At 44.8% G+C, this 26,177-nt stretch overlaps 1 protein-coding gene across 1 annotated transcript; it reads right to left on the reverse strand.

The window, feature by feature from the left end:
• Positions 1–379: 379 nt before the first annotated feature.
• UTP25 (UTP25 small subunit processome component) lies at positions 380–23,561 on the reverse strand. Its single transcript, XM_054711880.1, has 12 exons — positions 23,386–23,561; positions 22,612–22,651; positions 21,380–21,641; positions 19,638–19,811; positions 18,794–18,882; positions 17,528–17,938; positions 15,191–15,410; positions 13,351–13,553; positions 11,572–11,754; positions 11,335–11,447; positions 10,369–10,614; positions 380–2,467 (listed from the first exon to the last, which is right to left on the reverse strand). The coding sequence occupies exons 1-12, from the start codon at positions 23,490–23,492 to the stop codon at positions 2,224–2,226; spliced, it is 2,292 nt and encodes a 763-aa protein (XP_054567855.1). The 5' UTR covers positions 23,493–23,561; the 3' UTR covers positions 380–2,223.
• Positions 23,562–26,177: the final 2,616 nt, after the last annotated feature.

Raw genomic sequence — 26,177 nt, forward strand, 5'->3', positions numbered from 1 at the left:
AGGTTCGGTAAGCTTAAGACTGTCACCTAAATTTTTGCAACTTTGGGAACCCATCTACATATGGAATAAATAGTTCTCTATTTTCCATGTTAGGAAGAGAGAAACAGCCCGGTGGGCATGGCTCAGTGGTTGAGTGTTGACCTATGAACCAAGAAACCACGGTTCGATTCCTGGTCAGGGCACATGTCCAGGTTGCAGGCTCAATCCTCAGTCGGGGGTGTGTAGGCGGCAGCCGACCAATGGTTCTCTCTCATCATAGATGTTTCTATCTTTCTCTTCTTCTCCTTTCCTCTCTGAAATCAGTAAAAATATATTTTTTTAAAAGAGAGATAAATAAAAATGCCTATTGAAATAGCAGAAAGACCCCAAAGTGCTTTCACTTTTTTTTAATAAGCAGTTTTAAGTGTGTCCAAGAAGAAATTTTGTACCAATTAAGGGTTGTTCCACTGAGGAAAATGGGAGCCACATATGCCACTCTCTGAGGAGGGAGTTACAGATACGAAAAGGGAGAAAACTAAGAGGAACCCTGTGGTGTCAGACTGGAATCGGAGGAGGATATGAATTCATGATTTTAATATATAGAAACAGAAATAAATAATATACATGTACACACAAGTAAATATTCCCAAACTCCACTGAGATGGCCTGGGACCAGTGGCTCCACAAGAGTGTTGAGCACACTTAGCCCTCAAATCCTAGCTTGAAAATAATTTTCTACTGTAGGGCTGGAGTAGGAAAAATACAAGACGAGCGTGGAATGTCTTACTGTGCCAGAAAGTAAAGAAATGTCCAAGTATACGGAGGGCGAGTCAAAAAGTCACAGGAGTCGGCTTGAAGGTGCTCCCGCTCGTCCTACCTGAGACACTGAAACATCTAAAGAAATAAGGATAGTAGCGGATCACAACCCAATGAATGACAGATGAAACTACAAGTCCGTACGGATACAAATTTGTAAGGAAAGGGGGAAAGTGATTCTACAGCGGAAAACCTGCAAACGCTACCGGAAACAAGCGGTCAGGCAGCGTCCGCAGGGATGGGACTCCCAAGAGAGCAGTGGGCACACAGCATTGCTCCTGAGCTGTTCCTGCCAAAGATGCGTAAGTTAACCCAATCACAAGGAAACACTCCAAATAACTGGCCTGTGATCTTCAAAAGGGTCAAGGTCAAGAAAGCCAGTGAAGAGCTGAGGTCCTATTCCAGAATGAAGGACATCCAGAGACAGGGTAAGTAAAAGCAGCGTGTAATTCTGACCGCACCCTTTCCCTATGAAGGTCATTATTGGGACATTTGGTAAAATCTGAATGGGTCCAAAGATTAGATGGCAAGATACTAATTGCAACTTCCTGATTTGATGGTTGTTTTGTGGTTCCATAGAAAAATGTCCTTCGGTGGTTTTTAAGGAGTGAGAGGCCCATCAAGTCAGCAACTTACTTTCAAATGGTTCTGGTTCTGTACTTTTGTTTAAAAATATTTCAAAAAGTACCACTTCCTTTTTATCTGTTATACGACTTAAAGAATGACTAGAATAACGATGAAGATGATGAGGTTGAACATGGATATTTCAACATCAAGAGTTTTATAAAATTATTTCTTGAAACAAAATAGAAATTATTTTATATAGTATTTTTAGTGTATATTTTAACTAAAATATTTACTACTGTGACTTTAAAAAATCAGTGAATAAATGCACTCTTCTAGGTTGAATTAAAATCGAATATTTACAGTTTTTTAAGTTTGGTTGGGGAAAAATAACAGTTCTACAAAACCTGTGCAATCCAAAATTAAGATGATATTCAGCAGCGAGAAGTCTTCCAATTTCTCATCACCAGTTCTCACAAGCAATGACACGTATGCCTTACTTTAAGAAAATACCAAACAGAAATAGGCAAATCTGAACAAATTTACCAAGTGTAATAAATTAGAGGTAAAATCACAATAAAAGAATTTATGGCTTAAAAAAATATTCACAAGTAAAAGTCTGCTTTATCAACTTCTAAGAGTCCCTCCCATTGGTTTCCTCCTGAAGATGGGAGTTACTAACATTTGGTTTACGTTGAACTTTTCGGGGACACGTGACCTGAAAAGAAGTCTCAGACATGATGCTGCTGGGTGCTCCTTCCTTATGGCAGTCCTTGTCCCGTAGAAGTGATCAGAATCCGGTCCACGTGGCACAGAATCAAGCCCAGGTGTCACGCCAAATACCATGTCCTGCTCAACAAATTCTCATCTTTCTCCAGTGATGAAGAGGTGGACGTTCTTCGTGGACTGCAGCATCTGCGCGGCCCGCTCCACGCCGACCACCGCAGCCAGCCGCTGGGCATCGTACTTGGAGTAGAGGACAGTGCAGGTCCAGGCGGCTTCCTCTCCTCTGGTGGCGGCTCTCAGCATGTTGCAGACTTCGCTGTAGAAGTGGGGATATGTTGGCAGCTCATAGAAAATCAGGTTCCTGATGCCTTTTATAGTGTACCTGTCAGAAGGGGAAAGAGAGGCCAGGTCTACTTGAGAAACGTACAGGAAAGCTACCTAAGAGATCTGCAGGGGCGCAGTTCACTCCGGCCGCTGCGTCTCGAGCGGGAAGACAAGGGCACCAATAACAGACCAAAGGTTACGCTCACTAGAGCTCGAAGGGATTATTTCTGTGACAACATATTTGAATTCCTAATATTTGGCTTAAGAGATGATAAAATAAATCACATTTCTTGAGTCTGCTCTGGGTAGACTTGTGTATACTCTGAGGTAGAGTAGAGAAGATAGTAGACTTGGGATTAGCGGTCTGTCTAAGAGAAAGCTTAAAAGGCAGGCACTTACAATTTAACATTATCCTTATTATAATCAGGCAACACAGACTGTTCTGTAATGAAGATGAGGTCAGAGCCAGCACATAAGATAAACTGCATAAACTGTAAATGCTTTCCCATTAGTCTTTTCTTGTCACTCTACAGACATGTTAACGCCACGGCAGATGTCCCAAGTTCATCCATTTACAAAATCCTGCCTGAGGACCCATTAGGCATTATGGGAAAGCAATTAGTTTAACAGCTCATGCAATTCTTTCCCTGCTGCACAGTGGTGGTGGGAGGGAGGAGGGAGTGGTGGACCCTAGGGACTCACCATATGGTTAGGGTCGAGGTCAATCATTCCCTCTGGGGTACCATAACAAAGATTTTGTATGTTGACAAGTTTCTGATTTTTCCTGTTAGTCTCGCTCATACATTGCTGACGTTATAGACTCCCCTGGGAATTTTATTTTGTTCACGGAGAACAAGCTTTCATTGCGTTTTTATCCCACGGCTCTTCCTGATCTCTCTGGAGACCCTCCTCTTTCAAACTGTAACTGCAACCCGTTCCTTGGTTCACGTTGCAACATCACCTTCCATAAAGGATTCTAATGGCTAATGAACTTGAGTAAGCTGTTCTACCTCGCTAGTTATTAAAACAAAAACAAACATTGAGCTCCACTTCAGATGTAGAAAACTCAAAAGAACATTGCTCCCATACTAACAAGAAAACTCCAGATCATATACGAAAGCGTTTTTCTTGAGCCTAGACAGCTGATGTTACGAGGCAACAAGGTGAACTGATTGGATGGGGTGCTGGGAAGGGAGGGTACTGATTTGAAGCATTTGCCAATTTCTGTGGTGTAAATACTCCCACATGGCCTATTTCAAGCTACCAATGTCATGTTGCTGAACTTGGAGTTGGGAAGAGACATGTAATGAAATCTCAAGAGCCAGGATAGGCCAGCTTCAGGCCACTAATGACTATTCCAGAGTGACAAGCCCCTCTGAAAAGAGGACATGAGAACTATGTCCCCTTTGGCAGAGAACAAGAGGAAAAAGAAGCTGCCAAGGAAGTGGGCAGGAAGAAAACAGCTACACTTTCAGCAATTTTTAAAGGACAAGTGTGGGCTTGGATGATAGCTTAGCTTTTCTGGGATTCCTAGACACTCCCTTAGTTCACATTCACTCATGAGCTATATATATTATATATTGATTTCAGAAAGGAAGGGAAAGGTAGAGAGATAGAAACACCAATGACGAGAGAGAATCATTGATTGGCTGCCTCCTGCATGCCCCCTACTAGGGGATCGAGCCCACAACCTGGGCATGTGCCCTAACCGAGAATTGAACCATGACCTCCTGGTTCACAGGTCAATACCAACCCAGAGCCACACCAGCTGGGCACTCATGAGCTCTTTTCCACAGGCCTTCACTGGTGGTACAGACATGTACCCTTATACGAACTTTCCCAGACCCATACCTTAAATGAAGCAAAAACCTGAAGCCAATGGGAGAGGGCAAAGGTCAACTGCTGATGGGGGAGGGTAGGTGAAACAAAAGTCATCTGCCCTAAGAGAGGGGCAGTAACCATCCCCCAACTCCGTCCATCCCCACAACTTACACCAAGTAAAGAGCAACAGTGGCCTGTTCCTGAGGAAACAACATGAAACCCATTCAGCCCGATATCCTACTGACGTGAGCAAAGGTCTGCCACCACAGGGGAGAAGCAGGAACTCTTTCCCACCAAGACCCTCTACAGACACAACTTGGCTGCCATGAGGGTGTGCAAGAACCCAGAGAAAGTCCCACCTCCAAAACCCAGAATGAGCAAGGCCTGCCTAAAACCGAGCTGGACAGAGAGCCCCCTCTCCTGCCTTAAGCCTTGCAGTGGGTAAGCAGGGGCAGCCTGCTGCTGGGGGAGGGGCAGGAGTGTGGAGGCAGACCCTCCTCTGCCACTGGATACCAGCCTTGGTGAAAGCTGAGCGAGCAGGACGCTGAAGAAAGGCCCTGCTCCACATGAAGCCATCATCTGGGCTGTATCCTAGGTTACTATAGTAACAACCAAAGCCTGACTAGATTCCCAACTCACACACTAGTGGCCTCACACAAAGAGGTGTGACTGGACATAAGTATTTCTGGCCTCAGCCTCTACATTTAACTGACAATTACAAAAAAAAAAAAAAAAACACAAAAAAGCAAGAAAAATACATTAAAACAATGAGGCTATCATTTTGACTACCAAGTCACTGGTAACAAGCGGGGTTTTGTAGAAATGGGCCAGTGTATAAATTATTGTGTATTTTGGATGGCAGGGGTGAGAGGGTAGGAGGGAAGATAAGGGGAACATGGGAGTGAGCAAATTTTTAATTGTGTACAGCCTTTGAGGTACCAAGTTTTTCTTTTCAAATTTATCCTAAGGAATTAACTAGGCAACTATGTCATCAACTATGCATATGAAAATACCAACAGCATATTTCAAAGATCTAGAACAAACTATCCAAAAATTCATCTGGAATAAAAAAAACACACAAAAAAAGACCACGAATACCCACAGCAATACTGAGAAAGAACAAAGTTGGAGGGATCACAATACCAGATATCAAGCTATATTACAAAGCCACGGTTCTCAAAACTGCCTGGTACTGGCACAAGAACAGACACATAGACCAATGGAACAGAACAGAGAACCCAGAAATAGACCCAAGCCATTATGCTCAATTAATATTTGACAAAGGAGGCAAGAGCATACAATGGAGTCAAGACAGTCTCTTCAATAAATGGTGCTGGGAAATTTGGTTAGATACATGCAAAAAAATGAAACTAGATCACCAACTTATACCATACACAAAAACAAACTCAAAATGGCTAAAGGACTTAAATGTAAGATGGGAAACCATAGAAATCCTACAAGACTCCATAGGCAGCAAAATAGCAGACATATGTCATAGCAGTATCTTTACTGACACAGCTCTTAGGGCAATGGAGACTAAGGAGAAAATAAACAAATGGGACTACATCAAAATAAAAAGCTTCTGCACAGCAAAAGAAACCATCAACAAAACAAGAAAGCCCAGTGCATGGGAGAACATGTTTGCCAATGATATTTCAAATAAGGGTTTAATCTCCAAAATTTACAGAGAACTCACACAACTTAACAAAAGGAAGACAAATGATCCAATCAAAAAATGGGCAAAGGACCTAAATAGACACTTTTCGAAAGAAGACATACAGAAGGCCGAGAGACATATGAAAACATGCTCAAAGTCACTAATCATCCAAGAGATGCAAATCAAAACAACAATGAGGTACCATCTCACACCTGTCAGAATGGCTATCATCAACAAATCAACAAACAACAACTGCTGGCGAGGATGTGAAGAAAAAGGAACCCTCGTGCACTGCTGGTGGGAATGCAGACTGGTGCAGCCACTGTGGAAAACAGTATGGAGTTTCCTCAAAAAGTTAAAAATGGAACTCCCATTTGACCCAGTAATCCCACTTCTAGGACTATATCCCAAGAAACCAGAAACACCAATTAGAAAGGATATATGCACCTCTATGTTCACAGCAGCACAAGTTACAATAGCTAAGATCTGGAAACAACCTAAATGCCCATCAGCAGATGAGTAGATTAAAAAACTGTGGTACATCTACACAATGGAATACTACGCCGCTATAACAAAGAAGGAACTTTACCATTTGGAATACTACGCCGCTATAACAAAGAAGGAACTTTACCATTTGCAACAGCATGGATGGAACTGGAGAGCATTATGCTAAGCAAAATAAGCCAGTAGGAGGAAGATAAATATCACATGATCTCACTCATATGTGGGATATAATGATCAACATAATTTTATGAACAAGAATAGATCCAGAGACAAATGGCAGGGAGCAACCAAAGGACTTGTATGCATGCATATTAGCATAACCAATGGACACAGACACTGGGGCGGTGGGGGCTTGCCCGGGGTGGGAATGGCAGGGCGGGTCAATTGGGGAAAAAAGGAGACATATGTAAAACTTTAGACAATGAAAAAAAACCCACAAAACTATGCATATGGATGTTCTTGGCATTATAATAAAAGGCTAATATGCAAATCAACCAAACTGCGGAATGACCAGTCACTATGAAGTGCACTGACCACCAGGGGGCAGACGCTCAACGCAGGAGCTGCCCCCTGGTGGTCAGTGCGCTCCTACAGGGGGAGTGCTGCTCAGCCAGAAGCCAGGCTTACCACTGGCGAGCGCAGCGGTGGTGGTGGGAGCCTCTCCCTCCTCCGCAACAGCACTAAGGATGTCCTCCGAAGGCTCCTGGATAGCAAGAGGGTGCAGGCCAGGCTGAGGGGACCACCCCACCCCCCCACGCCTGAATGCACGAATTTCATGCACCAGGCCTTTAGTTGTACTATATAATAGCATAAAATAGAGGGGGAAACCTATAATCCTATTAAAAGAAAACTGGGTTAATTACATATCCATATAATATAATACTATGTAGCCATTAAAAGAAGCAATACACACCCCATAGATAACATTAATTACATAGGAAAGGTATTTTTACAATGGAGAGATGGATGAAGAACAGGTCTACTTTGATCAAGTGATTACACTTAGCATCACAAAGAATGGGATGAATAAGATGCAGTGGGAAGTAGACAACATCCTCTAGGTAGAATTCTTACCAAAAAGTGTTTCACCTAAATCAGTAGTCCCCAAACTTTGTTGGATGTTGAATCACCTGTTTGTTTTTTAAAATATCTATGCTTGGTCCCAGCTCCAGGCACTGCGATTTAACTGGCATTGAGGTACGACCTGGCAAGGGAATTCTAATGTACAGCAAAGTTTGGGAACCACTGGTTTAAATAAGAAAACAATTAGACAAATTGAGACTGTGGGATTTTCTACAGGAAACTGGATTGGACTCTTCAAAAAATGTCAATGTCATAAAAAAAAAAAAAAGAGAGAGAATTATTTTAGGTCACGATTTCTTCACCTCGGCGCTACTGACATTTTGAGCCAGATAATTCACTGTCCTGTGCACTGTAGAACATTTAGTAGCATCCAGGCCTCGACCCACTAGAACCATGAGGCCATCAGAATAACCCTCCAGTTATGACAACAAAAATGTCTCCAGATATTGCCAAATGTCTTCTGGGAAGCAAAACTGTCCCTGCCTGTTAACTAAGACACATAAAAGAAACATGTTCACCAAATGCAATGTCTGAGCCTTAACTGAATCTGGGCTAAGGGGAAACAGCCGCAATCGTCATTTTGGGGACAACCAGCAACATTTGAATAGACACTACATGTTACATGATATTACTGTAGTAATGCCAACTGACATGATAATGGTGTTATGGTTAGATGAAAGAATGTTGTTTTAGAAGCTACATGCTTGCTGAGGGAGGTCATCAAAGAGACTTGACCACTGGTCAGGCCATCGGCTGGCTCATCCATTTGGTCTACAGAGAACAGGCCTACCACTTCTAGAACTGGGATTCTCATGTAGGAGCAGGGGATACTCAGAAATACCCCAGAAGCTCTTCCCAACTCCAGGAATCGCACTTCCAGAGTTTCTGACTTGCCCCCGGTTGGCAATCCTCCCTGTTGTGGAACCCACAGGTAAAGTTCAGAAAAGAACTTGGAACCTCCCTCTCCCTGGAGGGCCATCCTGACAGAGTGCCCATCCAATCCTAAGATTCTACTGGTTTCATGTCCCCCAAAGAAAATAAATCTTCAGATTGAATTTTTTTTACTGGCTCACAAATAAACTGTAATATTTCTAACACTGCCTACTTCCATAGAGAAGATAAATACAGAATTTTATCCAGAGTTGGATAGTACAGTTCAAAACACATGTACTTTTTCCAAGGTCAAATAAAAAATCAAATCACAAAGGCATTGCTGATCAAAACACCCATCATCACCTTGGTGATCTCTCAAGCAAAAAACTCTATAGTTGGGAACCCAGAGATAATTAGCAGAACTCTGAAACACATTTTTTCCGTTCATCTTCAACACAGGTACATCTATTAACCTTCCCAGGGTATAAAACAAATGGCACATGCTAGGTCATGCTAGGTTTGTCTTCATGAGTTTGCAGGCAAACATGGTTTGGTAAATAAATGAACAGTGTAAGACAGGGCTCCTTTCTCTTAAGTAGGACACCATGCCCTCTCCTTGAATAGCTGCTTTATGAGGACAGTCTTCATCCCAGCTTAATTCACACTTGCTAAGACACACACCGGGAAGTTTTCCAGCCTACCCACATTACCACAAGGGCTGGCTTTCATCTGTCAAGCTAATAGAAAACTAAGGGCTCTTAAGACCTGCTGAGTACAAGCTCCCCCCAAATATCACTCTCCAACATGAATGAAAAGAACCTTCTGGAACAAAGCAAATAATGTCAACAAGAGGCATTCATTAACACTCTTTGGCCAACAGCCTTGTCAGTTGGATGGAGCCCACGAAACACAATTGTAGCCATTTCTCCACTCTCCACTCAGATCACCTTGTCAGCTGACTACCCAAAGAGGTCACGTCAGGGCAGCCCGCTCTGCCGGAGAGCTGCCGGGCTCCTCCCTCCCATCTTGGTAACAAGAGCGTGTCTGGGGAGCACCATCCTAGTATCAGCATATAGGCGATTCAATGTCAAGATGCATCATCCGATATGCTCCAAAGCCGGGAAGATTTCTCTGAGAAAATATGCCCCTTGTTGGCATATATGACTGCGAGTTAATAAAACAGTACAGACAGAACTTACATTCATTGGACATTATTGTGAATCAGGAAGGAAAAGGAATCAGGACACGATTTCCTTCTCTTTTGGATGAGGGTTCAAATAGGGCTTTTTCATTTGCAGCAGAGAGAATTAGCAAAACAACTGGGGGAACAAAGGGCTGCAACTGTCCCAAATAGTAACAGAAGGCTCAACATACCAACACCCAACACAATTAGAATTGTTTTTTTAAAAAGGCCAATCTGGCTTATTTTATCAAAGTCACATGGTGGGGGAGCTAAACAGAGGCTGAAACCCTTAAGTAATCACCTCTAAGCTGCTCACCTTATGCCTCTGCAAACATCAAGGGGCCCTGGCCCTGGTTCTCCTGGGTGAGGAAGTAAGTGCATGCCTACCTTCTCAGGACACAAACCTTTCTGAACACTGACACGGTGCTCAGCCTCCATCTCGACACGCAACAGCTTCTATGACAGGCCCCTCCCCTTCCTGTATTCACTGTGCTGTCCCAGTTAAGAGCTTTTCAACTGTCTTTCCGAGGTGTACAAGCACAGATAAGAAAGTGCCTGGAGTATGGACCACTCCAGATCTATACACTGTTATGTTGCTGTCACTCATTTATCTCCTTTTTCAACAATGCCCATTTAGGGAGGAAACCAAGCAACCACAAGAGTCTGTCCAAGCCCCCAAACCCTGGCTTCCCTGCAGGAGGCAGAGTGAGGGCGGGTCCTGTAACCCCAAAAAGCCTAGCGTGTGCCGCCATGCTGTGTGCTCAGAGCAGGCCGTGATTTGCTCTGCATTCCCCCGCACACACCCCGAAACAACACCTGGAGCCTCGCACCGCTGTACCTTTTGTAGAAGTGGAAGCGCTCTGTGAGGAGCAGAAACTGCTTCTCCCCGTGCAGGAAGAAGTGCCTGGCCCTGGAGACAGCGGACTTCTGGGTGTACTCGCAGATGTGCGTGAAGTTCAGGTCCTCCTTCTTGAAGTAATTTCGGAGACGCACAAAGTCAAAGTAGGAGGGGACATAGATGAGCGTGTGAGACATGACTGCATCACGATACTGAGGCAAAATCTTGTTCACGAAGAAGTTAAACCTGATTGGGAAAGGCAAAGGGCCAAGTCAGTGGTCTAGAGGTGAGCCTGTGGCGTCCCTACTAACTGAGTGACCTGGGCAAGCTGCAACCTCTCTCTACCTCCCCCCCAAGAGGCCAACATGGCTCACCTCATCGAAAAGCGATTACGTAAGATTAAACCTTGATAAGCACATTAAAAAAATAAGCCCTAATACCGTTGATCATAAAGAATAGATGCAGTGCTGGTTATCGCAGAAAATTATTCTAGGAAGTATCCAACCAAATCACATATTCCTTCATTCACTCATTCATTCTGTCATCAGTCAGTCAACAAATACTTGCTGAACACCTCCTACATGCTCAACACCACTCTGCTACCATGGTACCCCTGACTAAACACAATGAGGAGAAGGGAAAATACAGAGAGAATCAGAAAAATAGTTCTTGCCCTGAAGGGCTTACAATTAAGTTGTTGCCTTGGGATACTTTGCAGCATTAAGCATTAACATAAGTTAAAAATGCCCCAGTCTAGGGGAAAGGACTCTGATTTACCTTATTAACCCTGCCACTAACTAACTATGGGAACTAGGTCAAGGCACCATTTCTCTTTGGGCTTCGGTGTCTTGTTGTAACAATGGCATGACTGGACTCAGTTCTCTCATCTCATTTGGTAAGTGGTGATCTATAAAACCAGCACGGAGCCCAGCGGTAAACTGGCGTGCCCCTGGGAGGGACAGGTACCTGGCGTCAATCACGGAAGCTAGGTTTTCGGCTTCCATCCTCTGGAAGACGTGCGGGAGCTGCACCAGCACGTGACTGATGGCGCCTGTCAGCGGGGCGTTCCTCACAGCCACCTGCCAGGAGTCAACAAGAGCATTAGGCGGCGAGCTGTCGCCATCATCTCCTCTCTCCTCTCCTTCCTCCTCGAGACCCAAATGACACGCAATGCTTCAGGAGCCCCAGAGGGGGAGAACGCACCTGGCCTTGCACATTGACACAGTACTTGTTGAACACGGAGTTGATCTGGGCGTCCTGCAGGGCCCCGAACAGCAGTGTCTGGCGATAGTACTTGGACCAATTATTGAGGCTCCACATCCGCACTCGAGAGAAGTCCACCCCATGTGAGTCCAAGGGCAGCAGGTTCATGTGGTTCATCAAATGCTTTCAACAGAAATCACACTACCATTAGTATTTACTGAGCATTACCAACTGGGCGCTGCTACGCATTTTACAAGTCTGTCATCCTATTTAACCCCATGGATAAAGTACGTACTGTCGCCGAAACCGGTTTGGCTCAGTGGATAGAGCGTCGGCCTGCGGACTGAAAGGTCCCAGGTTCGATTCCGGTCAAGGGCATGTACCTTGGTTGCGGGCACGTCCCCAGTGGGGGGTGTGCAGGAGGCAGCTGATCGATGTTTCTCTCTCATCGATATTTCTAACTCTCTCTCTCCCTTCCTCTCTGTAAAAATCAATAAAATATATTAAAAAAAAAAAAAAAAAAAGTACGTACTGTCATCTCCCAAACTGCAAGAAAACTGAGGCTCAGATGAGTGAGTGACTTGCCCAAAGTGAAGCGAACAACCCCGAGAAGATAAGCTGAAACTGGCCACCTCGGGGACCTTTTGAAGAGGATCAAATGGTGCCTACAGAAACTTTCCTTTAAAAGGAAATGCCCCCTGGTTACTCTATGGGCTCCTCAGTCCCACACTTGGTCAAGAAGGAAAACGACATGGAAAACAGAGCCTCTGTCCTTCAATGACATGTTCTCAAAACATTACATTCCCAGAGCCACCACACATGCCTCTTCCTCAAATGAAAGACAATGAACCATTATCATGTCTTTTCTATTTAAACTTTTATCTTATAATATTGTTGAAGGGTAATGAGTACTATAAGTTATGCTCTCCTTTATAAATAAGTACTCCCTTTTGTCCCAAACTTCTTACAAGCCCTGGGCTTGTGGGAAAGGTAAGTTCTCATATGCCTTAAAAAAAAACCAAAAAAAAAAACACCACACCTATAGTTCCGTGATAAGGATTGTTCCAAAGCATAGGTTTTTAATCCTAAAACTGACAACACTGCAGAATATATGGAGAGGGAGAAATAAAAATTACAGCAAAAATTACAGTAGAGGAATAAAGACATCTGCACTTCTCTGCAAAACAAGATCTCACATTAAGAAATTGTGAACAGCCCTTGCTGGTTTGGCTCAGTGGATAGAGCGTCAGCCTGTGTGGACTGAAGGGTCCCAGGTTCGATTCTGGTCAAGGGCACATGCCCGGGTTGTGGGCTCGATCCCCAGTGTGGGGTGTGCAGGAGGCAGCCAATCAATGATTCTCTCTCATCACTGATGTTTCTAACTCTCTCTCTCCGTTCCTCTCTGAAATCAATAAAAATATATGTATTTTTTAAAAAAATTGTGAACAATGCTCTCCCATCTCCACTGAAGACCAAACCCAAAGAAAGCATAAACCGTGAGAGGCATTATTCGGATAAAGACACTTCTAGTAGGGATGAATAGGCCACACTAAAGGTCTATTAGCAGAAGTGACCTTTCAGGGGAAATCTTTTCTGGAGATTTGAAAATATTGACAAGAATTTCTGTCTCTTTGGACAGTTTACTGACCAATCTGTGGATAATTAGGAAATGTGGACTATGTCCCTGTTTCCAAACTACCCTGCGTTTTAATCTAGACTCAATTAACCCCACAGGACAAACCAGAGCTTCCTGCCCTCTCATGTAATGACCAGCATTACCAGGACATGCTCCCAGTTCTGCATCAGGTAAATGTCAGCTTGATCAATGATGAGAAGCTCAATAGAAGACAAAAAGTCGAAATCCCTCTTCTTCTCCCCTTCTGCGCCAATGATGGTCCTCAAGCCCAGAGGGGAGGCAATGAGGATGTCCGAGGAGTAAAAGGGGGCATAGAGCCGGATGCTTCTCTGAAGTATTGCCACTCCTGCACAAAACAGCCAAGTACACGTCAGTTCATTCATCACTACCCCGCCATTAGCTCCCACCCTCTCCAAGCACCCCAACCTTGTACCTTCCCAACCTTTCCCCTTAGCATAGACCATGCTGGAACTGACTTATTAAAATCATCATCCCTCCCTTGCACCTGTGGTCCCTGCTGGCTCCCACTCTTCCTTTCCTTTATCGTCAAACTTCTCCAGAAAACTGCCTCTACTCTGACATCTCAGTGCACCACAACCGGGCCTCTGATGCTCGGGAGTCACTGAAATGGCTCTTGTTAAGGTCGCCAATAGCTCTCAGTAACAATTCAATGGCACTTTAGTGTTTCTTGTCATGAATGCATAAGCAGCACTTTGAACACACCCTCCCTGAAATGTCCTTTTCCTCACTGGTGCTTCGAACGCTGACTTCCATTTCAATCATTACTGATCTTTCCAGATCCAAAGAGCTCTTCCACAAATCCCTGATTCACCCTCAGGTGCAACTTTCACTCTACATAAAGCTCTGGGTAAATTTATTCACTAACCAGGGTTTTAACATCACCTCTCCACCAATTTATATTTCTAGCCCACGTCTCTTTTCTGAGCTGCAGACTCATCAGCTCTGTCAGTGCTCACTGGACACCTGCAAGTTTAAAACTGCACTTCAGCTCTTGTCCCCTTGCACCCGGCACCCCCGCTGAAGCCTGGGTGCATTTTAGGTCGTGCCAGGCTTATTCACCCTGAGGTCTCTGCACATGCAGTTTCCTGTCCCAAATCTTTTCCTCCACTCTGACCATGCCCATTTGTAACTGGCTAAATCCTACTCAGGTTTCAACTTAGTACAGATGGCACCTCCACCAGGAGCCCTTCCCTAACCACTCTGTGCCCACGCTGGGTAAGGAGATCATTTTAAATGCTCCCAGGACTGCCACTGCGACCTCTGATCATAACAGTTATCATTCTGGACTGCCTGTTCCCCCATGAGGCTGGACTTCCTTACCAGTAGGCATCGTAACTTTTATTCCTGTATCCCCAGCTTCTTAACAGTGCCTGGAGCACAGCAGATGCTTAATAAGTGTTTGATGAATGAGCATATTTGACTAATGAATATTTTCCAAGAACTTCTATCTAATATACAACCAACCAAGTACTTGGGAGCTCAATGAGAGACAAGAAAGTGTGAATGGTTGAGTGGGAGTCAGGAAGTCTTGTGTGGTGATAGCTGAGGAGAGGGGAGGTGAGGGGGGGAGAGGGGGGATGGCAGGCAGGAGGAAGGTCCACCACTGTGCAGATGCTGTTTATTCAGCCTCCCCAGACTGACCCCCTCAGCCCATCACCTCCAGCTTCCCAAGGACTCCTGCAGCACCGACTACGCACTGCAGCTATGCGTGTGCTGAGACATTTCTGTTATAACGTCATGTGCCTTTTATCTGTGCCTTCAGAGACGCTGCACCCCATTAGCAAGTGTCTGCCCCATCAGCCTCAGTAAGACTCTCTGCCCTGGCCAACAACATGTCTCAAATGCACGCTGGTTGTCAGGAGGCTGAGCCAGTGACCCCTGAAAGATGCCTAATTCCGGGCTTCAGCCTCCAGCTATGAGACCCCACACCTCAGGGTCTCGGTTTTGACGAGGAGGAATTACCGATCCTAAAGTGGTCATCGATGTTGCCAACAAATACGGCTTCGTAATCCTCAGGCCTCTTCAGGTTGGGAGGTCTCTCCTCGGGATCGGAGCCATACTCTCCGTTAAACCTCTTCTTGTTGCTCACAATTATTTTCTTCTTGCTGTCGCCCTCAAGGAGGCTGATGAAGAGCTGGACCACCCGCAAAGCAGCTTCCCGGAACGGCACCACTATCAGCACCTGTGGGGGGAGCAATGGCAGCCGTGGTGGGGAAGGGGAAAGGGCAGCTCAAGGTGAGCCTGCTGAGCATGTGCTGCTGACGCGCCCTCTGTACAGCAGGGGCCCCCGCCCCTTTGCACAGAACCTGACTCAGTACCAGAAGCTGAGCAACTTTCATATCCACAGCACCACGTCCTGTGGACTTCAATCTCATGGCTCCAGGAGAGGCAATTCTCAAGCAGAACTGGGAAATACCTTTTAGGCTAAGTCAATGCCCTTAACAGAGGAGTCCACTAGCAAAAACCCAAGGACATAAACACACAGCTCTTTGAGGGCAAGGAATGTGACTCACTTCTGTCTCCCACGAAACTTAGTATTTTTACACATTAAGACCCAAGGAAAAGGACAAATGCATCACTACTTTTCTAGACATTCTGTAGTACATTTTTCAGAAATTATGATAAAACATTTGTGAAATAAGATCCTATTTTAATGGGAAATTTAGGCCTTAGTTTTCCAAACATTTCCTAAGCAGGTTAAAGTTATAACTATTGAGGGGAAAAACAAAAATGCTTAAAAAATAAATAATTTCTAACCACCCTTTTGTAAACAATACCGTCAGTGGAAATAACCCCAATTAGATCATGTAATTCACCATATGCTCAATGTGCTTCCTGGGTAATCTGTCTCTTATTCTTTTTTTCGATTCTAAATGGAAAGACATAATCTCATAATCCTGATGTTCAGGACTCTGAAGTAGTTTCTCCAGAAGGCAACCAGCATGGCCAAAAGGGGACAGAGATTCAATGCAGGGACGATGAATTGAGGGTGAAGAGGGGTGAATATTGTCCCAACTGTGACACTAAGTGTCTAGGCTTCGATTTCCCAGTGATCAAACAAGGAGGATGGACTATCAAACTCTAAGAGCCCTAGCTGGTTTGGCTCAGTGGATAGAGCGTCGGCCTGCAGACTGAAGGGTCCCGGGTTCGATTTGGTCAAGGGCATATGCAGGGATTGCAGGCTCGATCTCCAGTAGTGGGTGTGCAGGAGGCAGCCAATCAATGATTCCCTCTCATAACTGATGTATCTATCTCTCTCTCCTTTCCTCTCTGAAATCCTAACTGGTATGGCTCAGTGGATAGAGTGTCAGCCTGTGGACTGAAGGGTCCTGGGTTCAATTTTGTTCAAGGTCATGTATCTTGATCGCAGGCTCCTGGCCCTGGTTGGGGGCATGCGGAAGGCAATCAATCAATGTGTCTCTCTCACATCAATGTTTCTCTCTGTCTCTCCCTCTCCCTTCCACTCTCTCTAAAAATCAATGGAAAAATATCATCGGGTAAGGATTATAAAAAATAATAATAATAAAAGAAAAATATATTAAAAGAAAAAAGAAACTCCACGAGCCACAGCAGTATTAAAACTGGGAGACCCCATTAAGCTCAATGGGAACAATCTAAAAAGATGAGGCTTCTTTAGTAGGGAGCAGCATGGGCTAGGGGGAGGGACAGCCGACATAAGATCTAGCTCCGTAACAGCAAGGACAGTTAACAGAATTAAAGGTGTTTTCTATCACAGCCCTAAATCCACCTGCAGCTTGGGTTTGAGCCCAAATAAATATAACCACTTTAAGCAGCAATAACTATACAATGAAAAAGGGGGATTTTCCCTTTTCCAAGGTTCCCGTATTTCTGGGGCTTAGTGAGGAGAATCTCTGGTTCTCGCCCCACCTCTGCTACTCCCCTCCTGGCTCTCTTTAGCAAGGCCCCTACGAATCTGGGTCTCAGTCCAGAGTGTCACATGTGGGGATCAAACAAGAGGCTCAGTAAGGTCCCATCCAGCTCCACAATCACAAAGGAGAGATGGATAATAGAGCGTTATTTATGTACGTTCAGGATTTATCTTAAAGGAGAATTATCATGGAGGGACCTTCTACTCACAAGGTCCCAGTTAGAGCCGCTGTTAGAATCAGCCCACAGAGCACTGCTCTGACACTACCTGGCCATCCGATGTGCTCCCTGTTGGCCTCATTCATTACTCTAATCACTAAAATCCCTGAGTGCCTAGTAAGTGCCAGGCACCTCTATGGCAGTGCCCTGCAGCCTCCTTCTTGAGGGCAAAGCTCTCCTGCTGCCACTCACCTTGGGCCTCGTCAGCCCCTGGTCCCTGAAGTCGTCATCGTCGCCCACCCCACGTTTCTGGCTCCGGCGCCTGCTGTTGTTGCCAAGCACCTGGGCGTTGGCTTTGAGGACGTGATTTATTGCGTGCAGGCAGTACACGTGGCGGATCTCCTCCCCGTTCTTCAGGGCGGTCCTTTCTGGGTAGAACAAGTCCTGGTAAGAATTCATAATCAAGAAGAGCTCTTTCTGGAGCGGTGTGAAGGGGCTACTTGATTTCTGGGGACCAGAGAGAAACTGGCTGTTGGTCTTGGTCCAGGTGGATTCCAGGGGCTTCTGGAGATAAAGTGCCTTTAGGTCAAGGTCCTTTGGGGGTTTAAATGTTTCCAACTTCTGAAACTTGGATGAAAAGACAAGCTGACCCAGAGTGGGCCACTAGGAGAGACAGAGCAAGAGCTATGTTAGAAATGAATTATAATACCTCATATTCACATAGTACTTTATAATTTACCAAGATCTTTCGTGATCTACAGTAATGTCATTCAATCCTCACCACAAGCCTGAATGCTCTTCTTACAGTGTAGGAAATGCTGAGGTTCATGATTCAGACAAACTTTTTCAAACAGTGTTATAGGAATTATAGCAATGGAGAAGGTTAGTGGTTACCAAGGATTGGGAATGGGGCAAGGGGAAACAGGAGGATCTGTATGGTGCTGGGAATGTTCTGCATCCTGATTGAGGTGGAGGGTAGGGGAACCTACTCATGCGACAAAACAGTACAGAACTAAACACACACACAACTGAGCAGGAGCAAAACGGAGGAAATGGCCCTGGCCAGTTTGGCTCAGTGGATAGGGTGTCGGCCTGCGAACCAAAGGGTCCCGGGTTTGATTCCAGTCAAGGGCTCATGCCTGGGTTGCGGGCTCGATCCCCACTAGGTGGCGTGCAGGAGGCGGCCAGACATGATTCTCTCATCGATGATGTTTCTATCTCTCTCCCTCCCTCTCCCTTCCACTCTGAAATCAATAAAATATATATATATTTATAAAAAGAAAAAAAAGGAAACGAGGAAATGTAAGACAGGTAGACTGGCTCCCACACTCCAGCTTCTCAGTCCCTTTCTAGCTACACCTGTGCCCTTGGAGGCTCCTGCAGCCTCCCTGTGTCCTGCTCCCCATCGAGCCCTCCACCACGGGTGGATGTCCTGTGTTCGGGGAGACCGCCAAACCCAAGACACTGCTTTACTTGGAGCTTTCCGCCCCCGTGCTGAGCTGACCCGGCGACACTTACTTTTAGCTCGTGGGTAGTTTTGGGATTTGTGGCAACGGCCTGAATTTCCTTTTCTTTCAGCTCCGCGTTTACATGTTGTAGAAACGGGTCTAATTGAGGAACAGAGACTGTCAGAACACTTGGAGGAAATGGCAGGCATGTTTTGGCCTTCCCCTGCGAATGACATGCTGCTCTTCATGTTAACTCACCCTTTTCCCATTACTTTCCCCAAACCCTCTCCCAGTCCAGAGCGTGAAAGTTTCTGACAGGTTCATTTTTCTAAAGCACTTTTCTAATCACACTACTTCCCAGCTCAAAAACCTTCAAAACTTCTCATTCTGAAATTTGGGGTATTACAGGATGTACCTTCAATCTACCTCTTCAAAATGTAAATTTTGAGTTACACGGCCCTCAAATTCTTCTGCCTCTGTGGCTTTCTTTCCTTTATTTTATTATTATTATTATTTTTTGTTAATCTTCACCTGAAGATATTTTCCCAATGGTTTTTAGAGAGAGTGGGGGTGGTGGGAGGGGTACAGGAGAGGCAGAGAAGAGCAAGTGAAGGTAGAGAGGAAAATGCACAGTACTTCTCCTCTTTCCCTTCCTTCCCTACATGGGAAGACAGTCAGACGTCTCCAATTGTGGAAACGAGGCCTGGGGAACTGGCCGCCCTTCCTACCAGTCTTAAGCTGTCTGCTTTCCTCAGCAGCTCCCCCACCTCACTCCCGACTCCCCATGCTGCCTGACCATTGAAAAGCACAATCCGGCTGCTAAAGTATCTGTTTTTATTGCTCCTCATTCCATAACAAGAGATTAGTGTGTGTGAACCCACACCCTCCGTGCTAAGCACCTGATGAATTCTGACCTTGTGATGCTTTCAGAGGACAGTGGCCTCCACTTTCCTCTTCGAGAAAATTGGTTTCCAGGCTGAAAAGTGACTCATGTTTTGTGTCTGTAAACTCCTCCGGCGACTCTTGCTGTGATGTGCCGGGTGCCTCGTCCCCATCTTTTTCCTTGGGGTCAGCAGGTAAGACGTTACCTCCAATTTTGAGAAAGATTTTGTAAATACAATGATACGTCTGTTGACAAATAAAATCTAATTCCTTAGCTTTTTTCAACACTGATGCCCATTGCCATCATTTACTTCTAAGCAAATTCAGGTGGAAAACAAATTTCAAGATTAAGCTTGACTGTTGACCCAGTTCCACTTCTAGGAACTTATTCCAAGATGATAACTAGACAAAGTACATTAAACTCTACATGTAAGACAGTCAACACAGCACTGGGTTTTACAAGAAATTACTGGGAAAAATGATTCCATCACTGTCTATCAATGGGATAATTAAGTTACCACATATCATTTACAATGAAATACTATTCGGTTAAGAAGCTAATGTGAGTCCAGTTACAGACATGGAAAAAAGTCCATGTTATATTACCAAAGAAAAAATTAAGTAACAGAAATGTATGAGATCGTTATATACATACACACAAATAGATGTACATACTCGTACTTATATGCATACCTATAAAAAAGTAGCCTGGCAGATTATATAAAATGCTAAATATGTTTATCTCTAAGTGGTGGGGATATAGGTTAACTATACTACGTTCTTGGATTTTTACAGTAAATATATATGTTACTTTTATAATTTATAAAAACAACTTGATTTTGAAAAATCCAAAACAGAAAAATGGAAAAACAAAAGAAAAAACACACCACACCTCTAATTTTGAGGCAATGAATTTTTATCCTATTAAAACTAATGAATTAGAATACTATGGATGAATCACAAAAGGAGGAGCTACAGGAGCCAGACACAAAAGGCTACATACTATATGCTTCCACTTATATAAACGTCCAGAACAGGCGAAACTAATCTCTAGTGAAACAAAGCAGGTCAGTGGTTGCCTGGTGCCTGGGATGGGAAACTGACTGTAAAATGACAAGAAGGAACTTTTTGGAGTTATTGGAAATGTTCTGTAGCTTCATTGTGATGGTAATAACACAGGTGTATACATTTGTCAAAACCCATTGAACTATATACTTAAAATGGGTCCACTTTATTGCATGTAAATCAGACCTCAATAAAGTTGATTTTAAAGAAAGCAGCAGCCTAGGACTCTTAGTGAGAAAGGGTGCCTTTAAGCTTTCAATCCCAGCCCTTCTCTGAAGCTCCCCCTTGTTAAATTACCCTGGCTCGGCAGCTCTTCACCACCTTAAATCCAGCTGTTCCATGAAAACCTGCTTCTTGAAAAACTGTGTATATTTGTGTCTCTTTTCCATTAAACTAGGTTTCTCTGAGGAACAGAAATCCCTTGAATAAATTGAGACCATTGCAAAAGCAAAATTATGTTCTCTTTCCTCTATTAAGGGAAACTTTGGTCAAGTCCTGGAAATCCTAAGCAAAAATGCTACCTCTGCATTTTTCTCGCAAGAAGGTTTTCATCAGACTCTCAAAGGTATTACTAAGGCCAACAAGTTTAGGAATCTCTGCTTTGGATCCACATGCATTCACCAAGCTCACACAGTCCAGGGCACTGTGCCCAGGGGGCACCCTGTCTATGGCCCTGGCACTGAGGATGAACCCACACGAAGACACTTACTCTCCGGCATCCCAGAAGACTCTGCTGCCGTCTCCTCCTCCACACTGACATCACTGTCGCTGTTCATTTCTGCCTCAGCTAGAGCGTCATCTCCGTCGTCGTCTCCGTCATCGTCTTCTTCCTCTTCTTCTTCCTCCTCCTCCTCCTCCTCATCTTCCTCAGAAACATTCTTTAATGTGGCGAGTAGTTTGTGGTACCCAGAAACTTGTTCTGGTTCACTCTCTGCTTCACTTTCAGAGTTTGATGTATCTGAGCTCTCTGACTAAAAGGAAAATGGGAATTTAATATAAAAACACGATTATATTGTTCTCGTTGCTACCTCAGGCCAATAGCATAACAGGCTCAGACTTTCCTAAATAAAAATGAGCTTTTCTGCAAATACGCAATCCTATCGATTCAAGCAAGCCCAGCACCACATGTACTTAAAATAGTTAATCTAGCTAAGACCCTAACAACCATGTCAAACTCGAGCCTGGCAGGCCGCATGCCTTGTTTAAATAAAGGCACGGCACCTAAATAAGTGAAGCATGCTTGCCAGCTCTTAATCCTCTTTGAACTGCTAATGTTCCACCCGGGAAGAAAGCTAACATAAAGCTTTAGGTTATGGAGATCTAACCTATTTGTCAGACATTTGGCCCATTTAAAGGAGCAACAGGAAAATTACAATACAAAAAAAGAATGCAGGCTGGTAAGCATCCCTAGCAGGTTCTGATAGATTGATCCCTCAGAGCAGTTCAAATTCTGGTTACTGTTGAAGTTACCACATGGCACTTTAATGACACCTGCATTTAAAATGAAGCAACATCACTAAAATAACAGCTTACATCTAGAATTGAAAAGAATGGAAATGTAGCCAAACTTTATTACTACATACTAGAGGCCCGGTGCACAACATTCATGCACTGAGGGGGGAGGGGAAGGAGGGATGTTCCTCAGCCTGGCCTGTGCCCTCTCGATGTCCGGGACCCCTCAGGAACGCCACCACAGCTGCGCTCGCCAGCCATGAGCCCGGCTTCTGGCTGAGCAGCACGCCCCTTGTGGAAGCACACGGACCACCAGGCAGCAGCTCCTGTGTTGAGCATCTGCCCCCTGGTGGTCAGTGTGCATCACAGCGACCAATCTTCAGCGGTTCAGTCGATTTGCATATTAGCCTTTTATTATATAGGAGGATAGGATAATTTTAAAAGTAACAACCCAGAACCAACTATCATAAAGAAGGTAGAAAGCATTACCAGTTGACAAATCTGCGGTTTCGCTTCCTTGCTGGAAACCCTGAGAAGAAACAGGTAATGTTTAACTGTAAGTATGTTGCAATTAGGACAACGTCTGATGACACAACCACCAATGAAAAAGGCAGAATATATACCATTCTAAACACATTATAACTATAGTCATGTAAAAACAACACGTGCACTGGGACTACCAAGGTAAGAAGATAGCAAATGGGTAACAACTGACAAATGAAAAGTTTCACGAGGTCCCATGACAAGCACTAGCGCCACACAACAACTGGCCCTCCTCCAAAAAATGGCTGAATTTGGCAAATAAAAGGCCTCGGATTCACCGTTTCTAGCCAATGTCTTCATTAGAACATCCCTCTGGGTCACGGATAAAGCGGCCCAGGGGTGGGAGCAGCCTGGCACTCAGCGGAACCCACAACTGCCCACACATGGGTTCGAAGGTCCCAAGCAAGTCTTCAAAGAAAGCAAAAAGCAAATCAATGTGGAAAATCTTTCTCCGCACAAACACCAGCCGACGCCGCGGGAGCGTGGTCCGGCATCAAGCTACGGGCTCAACATGAGGCAGGAAGACCCGTCTCCGCCGGGTGGCCGCCTGCATCCTGCCCAGCGCAGCACCGCGGGGCGCACCCCGAGCACTCGGGCGCCGGGGAGGCGTGGGGACGGGCGGGAGCTGCCCCTCGCCATCCCCGGGAGACCGGCGGGCCCAGCCCGGGGAGCGGCTCCCCGCCGCCTCCCGCCCCGGAAAAGACGCCGGCCCCTCCGTACCTGTCATAGAAGGGATGCTCCTCGCCGAAATCCCGAAGATGCTTCTTCTGCTTCTTGGTCAGGGTGCTGAGCAGCTGGCTCTGGCTGCGGCTGCTGCGTTTGCCCATCGCGAGAAAGCCCGCCTTCCAAAGCCGCGTTACCCACCGGGAAGTTTGTTCCTTCTACCCACCAGCGTGGGCTCGCCGCCGGCGCTTTACGGCGGAAGCAAGTTGCCGTAAAGCAGACCCGCTTTACGTCGCGCTTTTACGACAGGCGTTAGAAATTCCTAGTTCCGACTCTGCCCCCTAGCGAGGTTCTCTGGAAGCACAGGCACGCGTGCCCTTGTGTACTTAGTCCTGGAAGCGGGCTGGTAGGCTTGGGGCTGCCAGGCCTGAATAAAATGGGGGGCCTGCTTTGTGCTTCTGTTTGGGCTGTGGGAGTCAGCCTGCATAAACATGTAGTAGCGGAGATGGTTATATTATAACATGATAAAAATACCAACCAATATGTGAGGGTGCCCGCACATCTCACTTCATCTTTACCACACGGTAGAACTAAATTACCTGTCTCAAAAATCAACTCTTGGCAAAGGGGAGATTATATAATATTAATTATATTATTATATATTAATTACATTAATATATAATATATTAATTGTATATAATATATTAATTACATTAATATATAATATATATTAATTATATAGTATATTAATATATAAATTATGTTAATATATAATATATATTAATTATATATAATATATATGTATTATATATTATATATATAATTAATTTCAGAGAGAGGACGAGAGGGATAGAAACATCAATGATGAGAGAGAATCATTGATCAGCTGCCTCCTGCTCACCCCTACTGGGGATCAAGCCTGCAATCCAGGTACATGCCCTGACCAGGAATCGAACCTGTGATCTGGTTCATGAATTGATGCTCAACCACTGAGCTACAACAGCTGGGCTATTTTATGTCTTGATCGTGGTGGTAGTTAACTTTGAATACAATTACTCAAAGTAATCACACTGTACATTTAAAATTGTTGGATTTTGATGTATGTAAATAATGACCTCAATAAACAACGAGGAAAAAGCATAAAACAAAACTGGACTAGTACTCCAGGGACAGGCAGAGCGTGCAGGCTACTTGAGACCACAAGAGAAACACAATGACACGTTTCTCCTCATGATCCTTATATAAGATCACGTCCTATAAAAACAAACCTGAATTTTTAAGGTGAAACAGGAGCCTGTTCACTTGGCTCTGCTACAGGAGTCGGGGGAGGTTGTTTCTGTGTGAAAATGTGAGCTTTGCCCAGTACCATGTCACACCTGCAGAAGTTGTACTGGCACTACGAGGATCCTAGTCATGTCAGTTCTGGTGGCCGTCTGCTCCTCCTAATGGTTTCTGGGAGGCTGGGGTGGGGTAGGGAGGGCAGATAAGGGAGTACCAAGGAAATATGCAAACCGCGGGTGGTGCCAACAGCTGGCCCAGCTAAGGAAACCATAAACAAACAGACATCTGTCTTCTGTCTAATGTCAAGATAAAAGGTACACAGTCACTTACGTTAACAAAAGGCTGTGTGCAGAATGTCATCATATGTTTTAAGGCACTAACCACAGTCTAACCTGGCTGAAACAATAAAGACTCAGTCTTTTTTGTCTTCCTCTCACCCTATGCCCAGTGCCCCAGCTTCTCTCCCCAGAGGCAACCAGTTTCTTGGTATTCTTCCAGAAATCTATAAAAAGCCATGCTCTTGAGCAATTGAGGTGACTCCTTACCCTCCTGGTTTCCACATCCTTGTGGTCCTGTGGACAGGTCTAGACTGTTCCCAGGTTCAGGCAAAAATGTGCCCAGCTCCACCCAACGGGCCTCCTCATGGGTTCACCGAGCGAGGGAAAAGGGGCCCCTCTTCTCCTGAAAATATTTACATTAGCCTTTGACTGCGTAAAAGGGGACCCTTTGTGACATTTTAACCCGGGACTCCGGAATTTGAACTTTTTTTTTTCACGTCTGAAGTCAAAGTTCTCTTAGGAAAAGTCACACAGAGAAGATGCATGTGCCAACTAGTGAAGGCCCTGGGGAAAGTGCGATGAAGGCGACATTTGTTCGTAGCTTTCTGCTTCCCAGGTAGCCTTTCTTTTCCTTCCTCCAAGGGTTTTCTTTCACCTTTACCCTCAGGCACACAGCATTTCCAGGGCTAAAGGCACTCCAGGAAGTAATCTTTTGTGTTAGTTCGCAGAGAGGTTTCTGAATTAACGTTACTTTTCCCAGGGTATTTGCAATTCCCCGGAGACTTCCCAGGATAATGTCCTAAGGCATCTCTTAGGACAAGAATTTCAGAATGTCCAGAAAGGTGTTAATACATTTTTTATTTTTATTTTTAAAATATATATTTTATTGATTTTACAGAGAGGAAGAGAGAGGGATAGAGAGTTAGAAACATCGATGAGAGAGAAACACCAATCAGCTGCCTCCTGCACGCCCCCCACTGGGGATGTGCCCACAACCAAGGTACATGCCCTTGACTGGAATCAAACCTGGGACCCGTCAATCCACAGGCCGACGCTCTATCCACTGAGCCAAACCGGCTAGGGCAATTTTTTAAATTAAAAACTTTTTTTTTGTGGAAAATTTCAGGTATATACAAAAGTAGACAGAATGATATAATGCACTCCCATGGACCTATTGCTCAGCTTCACCAATGACCAACACAAGGCTATCTTGTTTCACCACTGCCCCTGACACTCCTCTTCATTATTTTTTAAGTAAATCCCAGACATCAGATTATTTCATCAGTAAAT

The sequence above is a fragment of the Eptesicus fuscus genome, chromosome 22 (genome assembly GCF_027574615.1).
Source record: "Eptesicus fuscus isolate TK198812 chromosome 22, DD_ASM_mEF_20220401, whole genome shotgun sequence".
NCBI classification, from domain to species: Eukaryota; Metazoa; Chordata; class Mammalia; order Chiroptera; family Vespertilionidae; genus Eptesicus; species Eptesicus fuscus.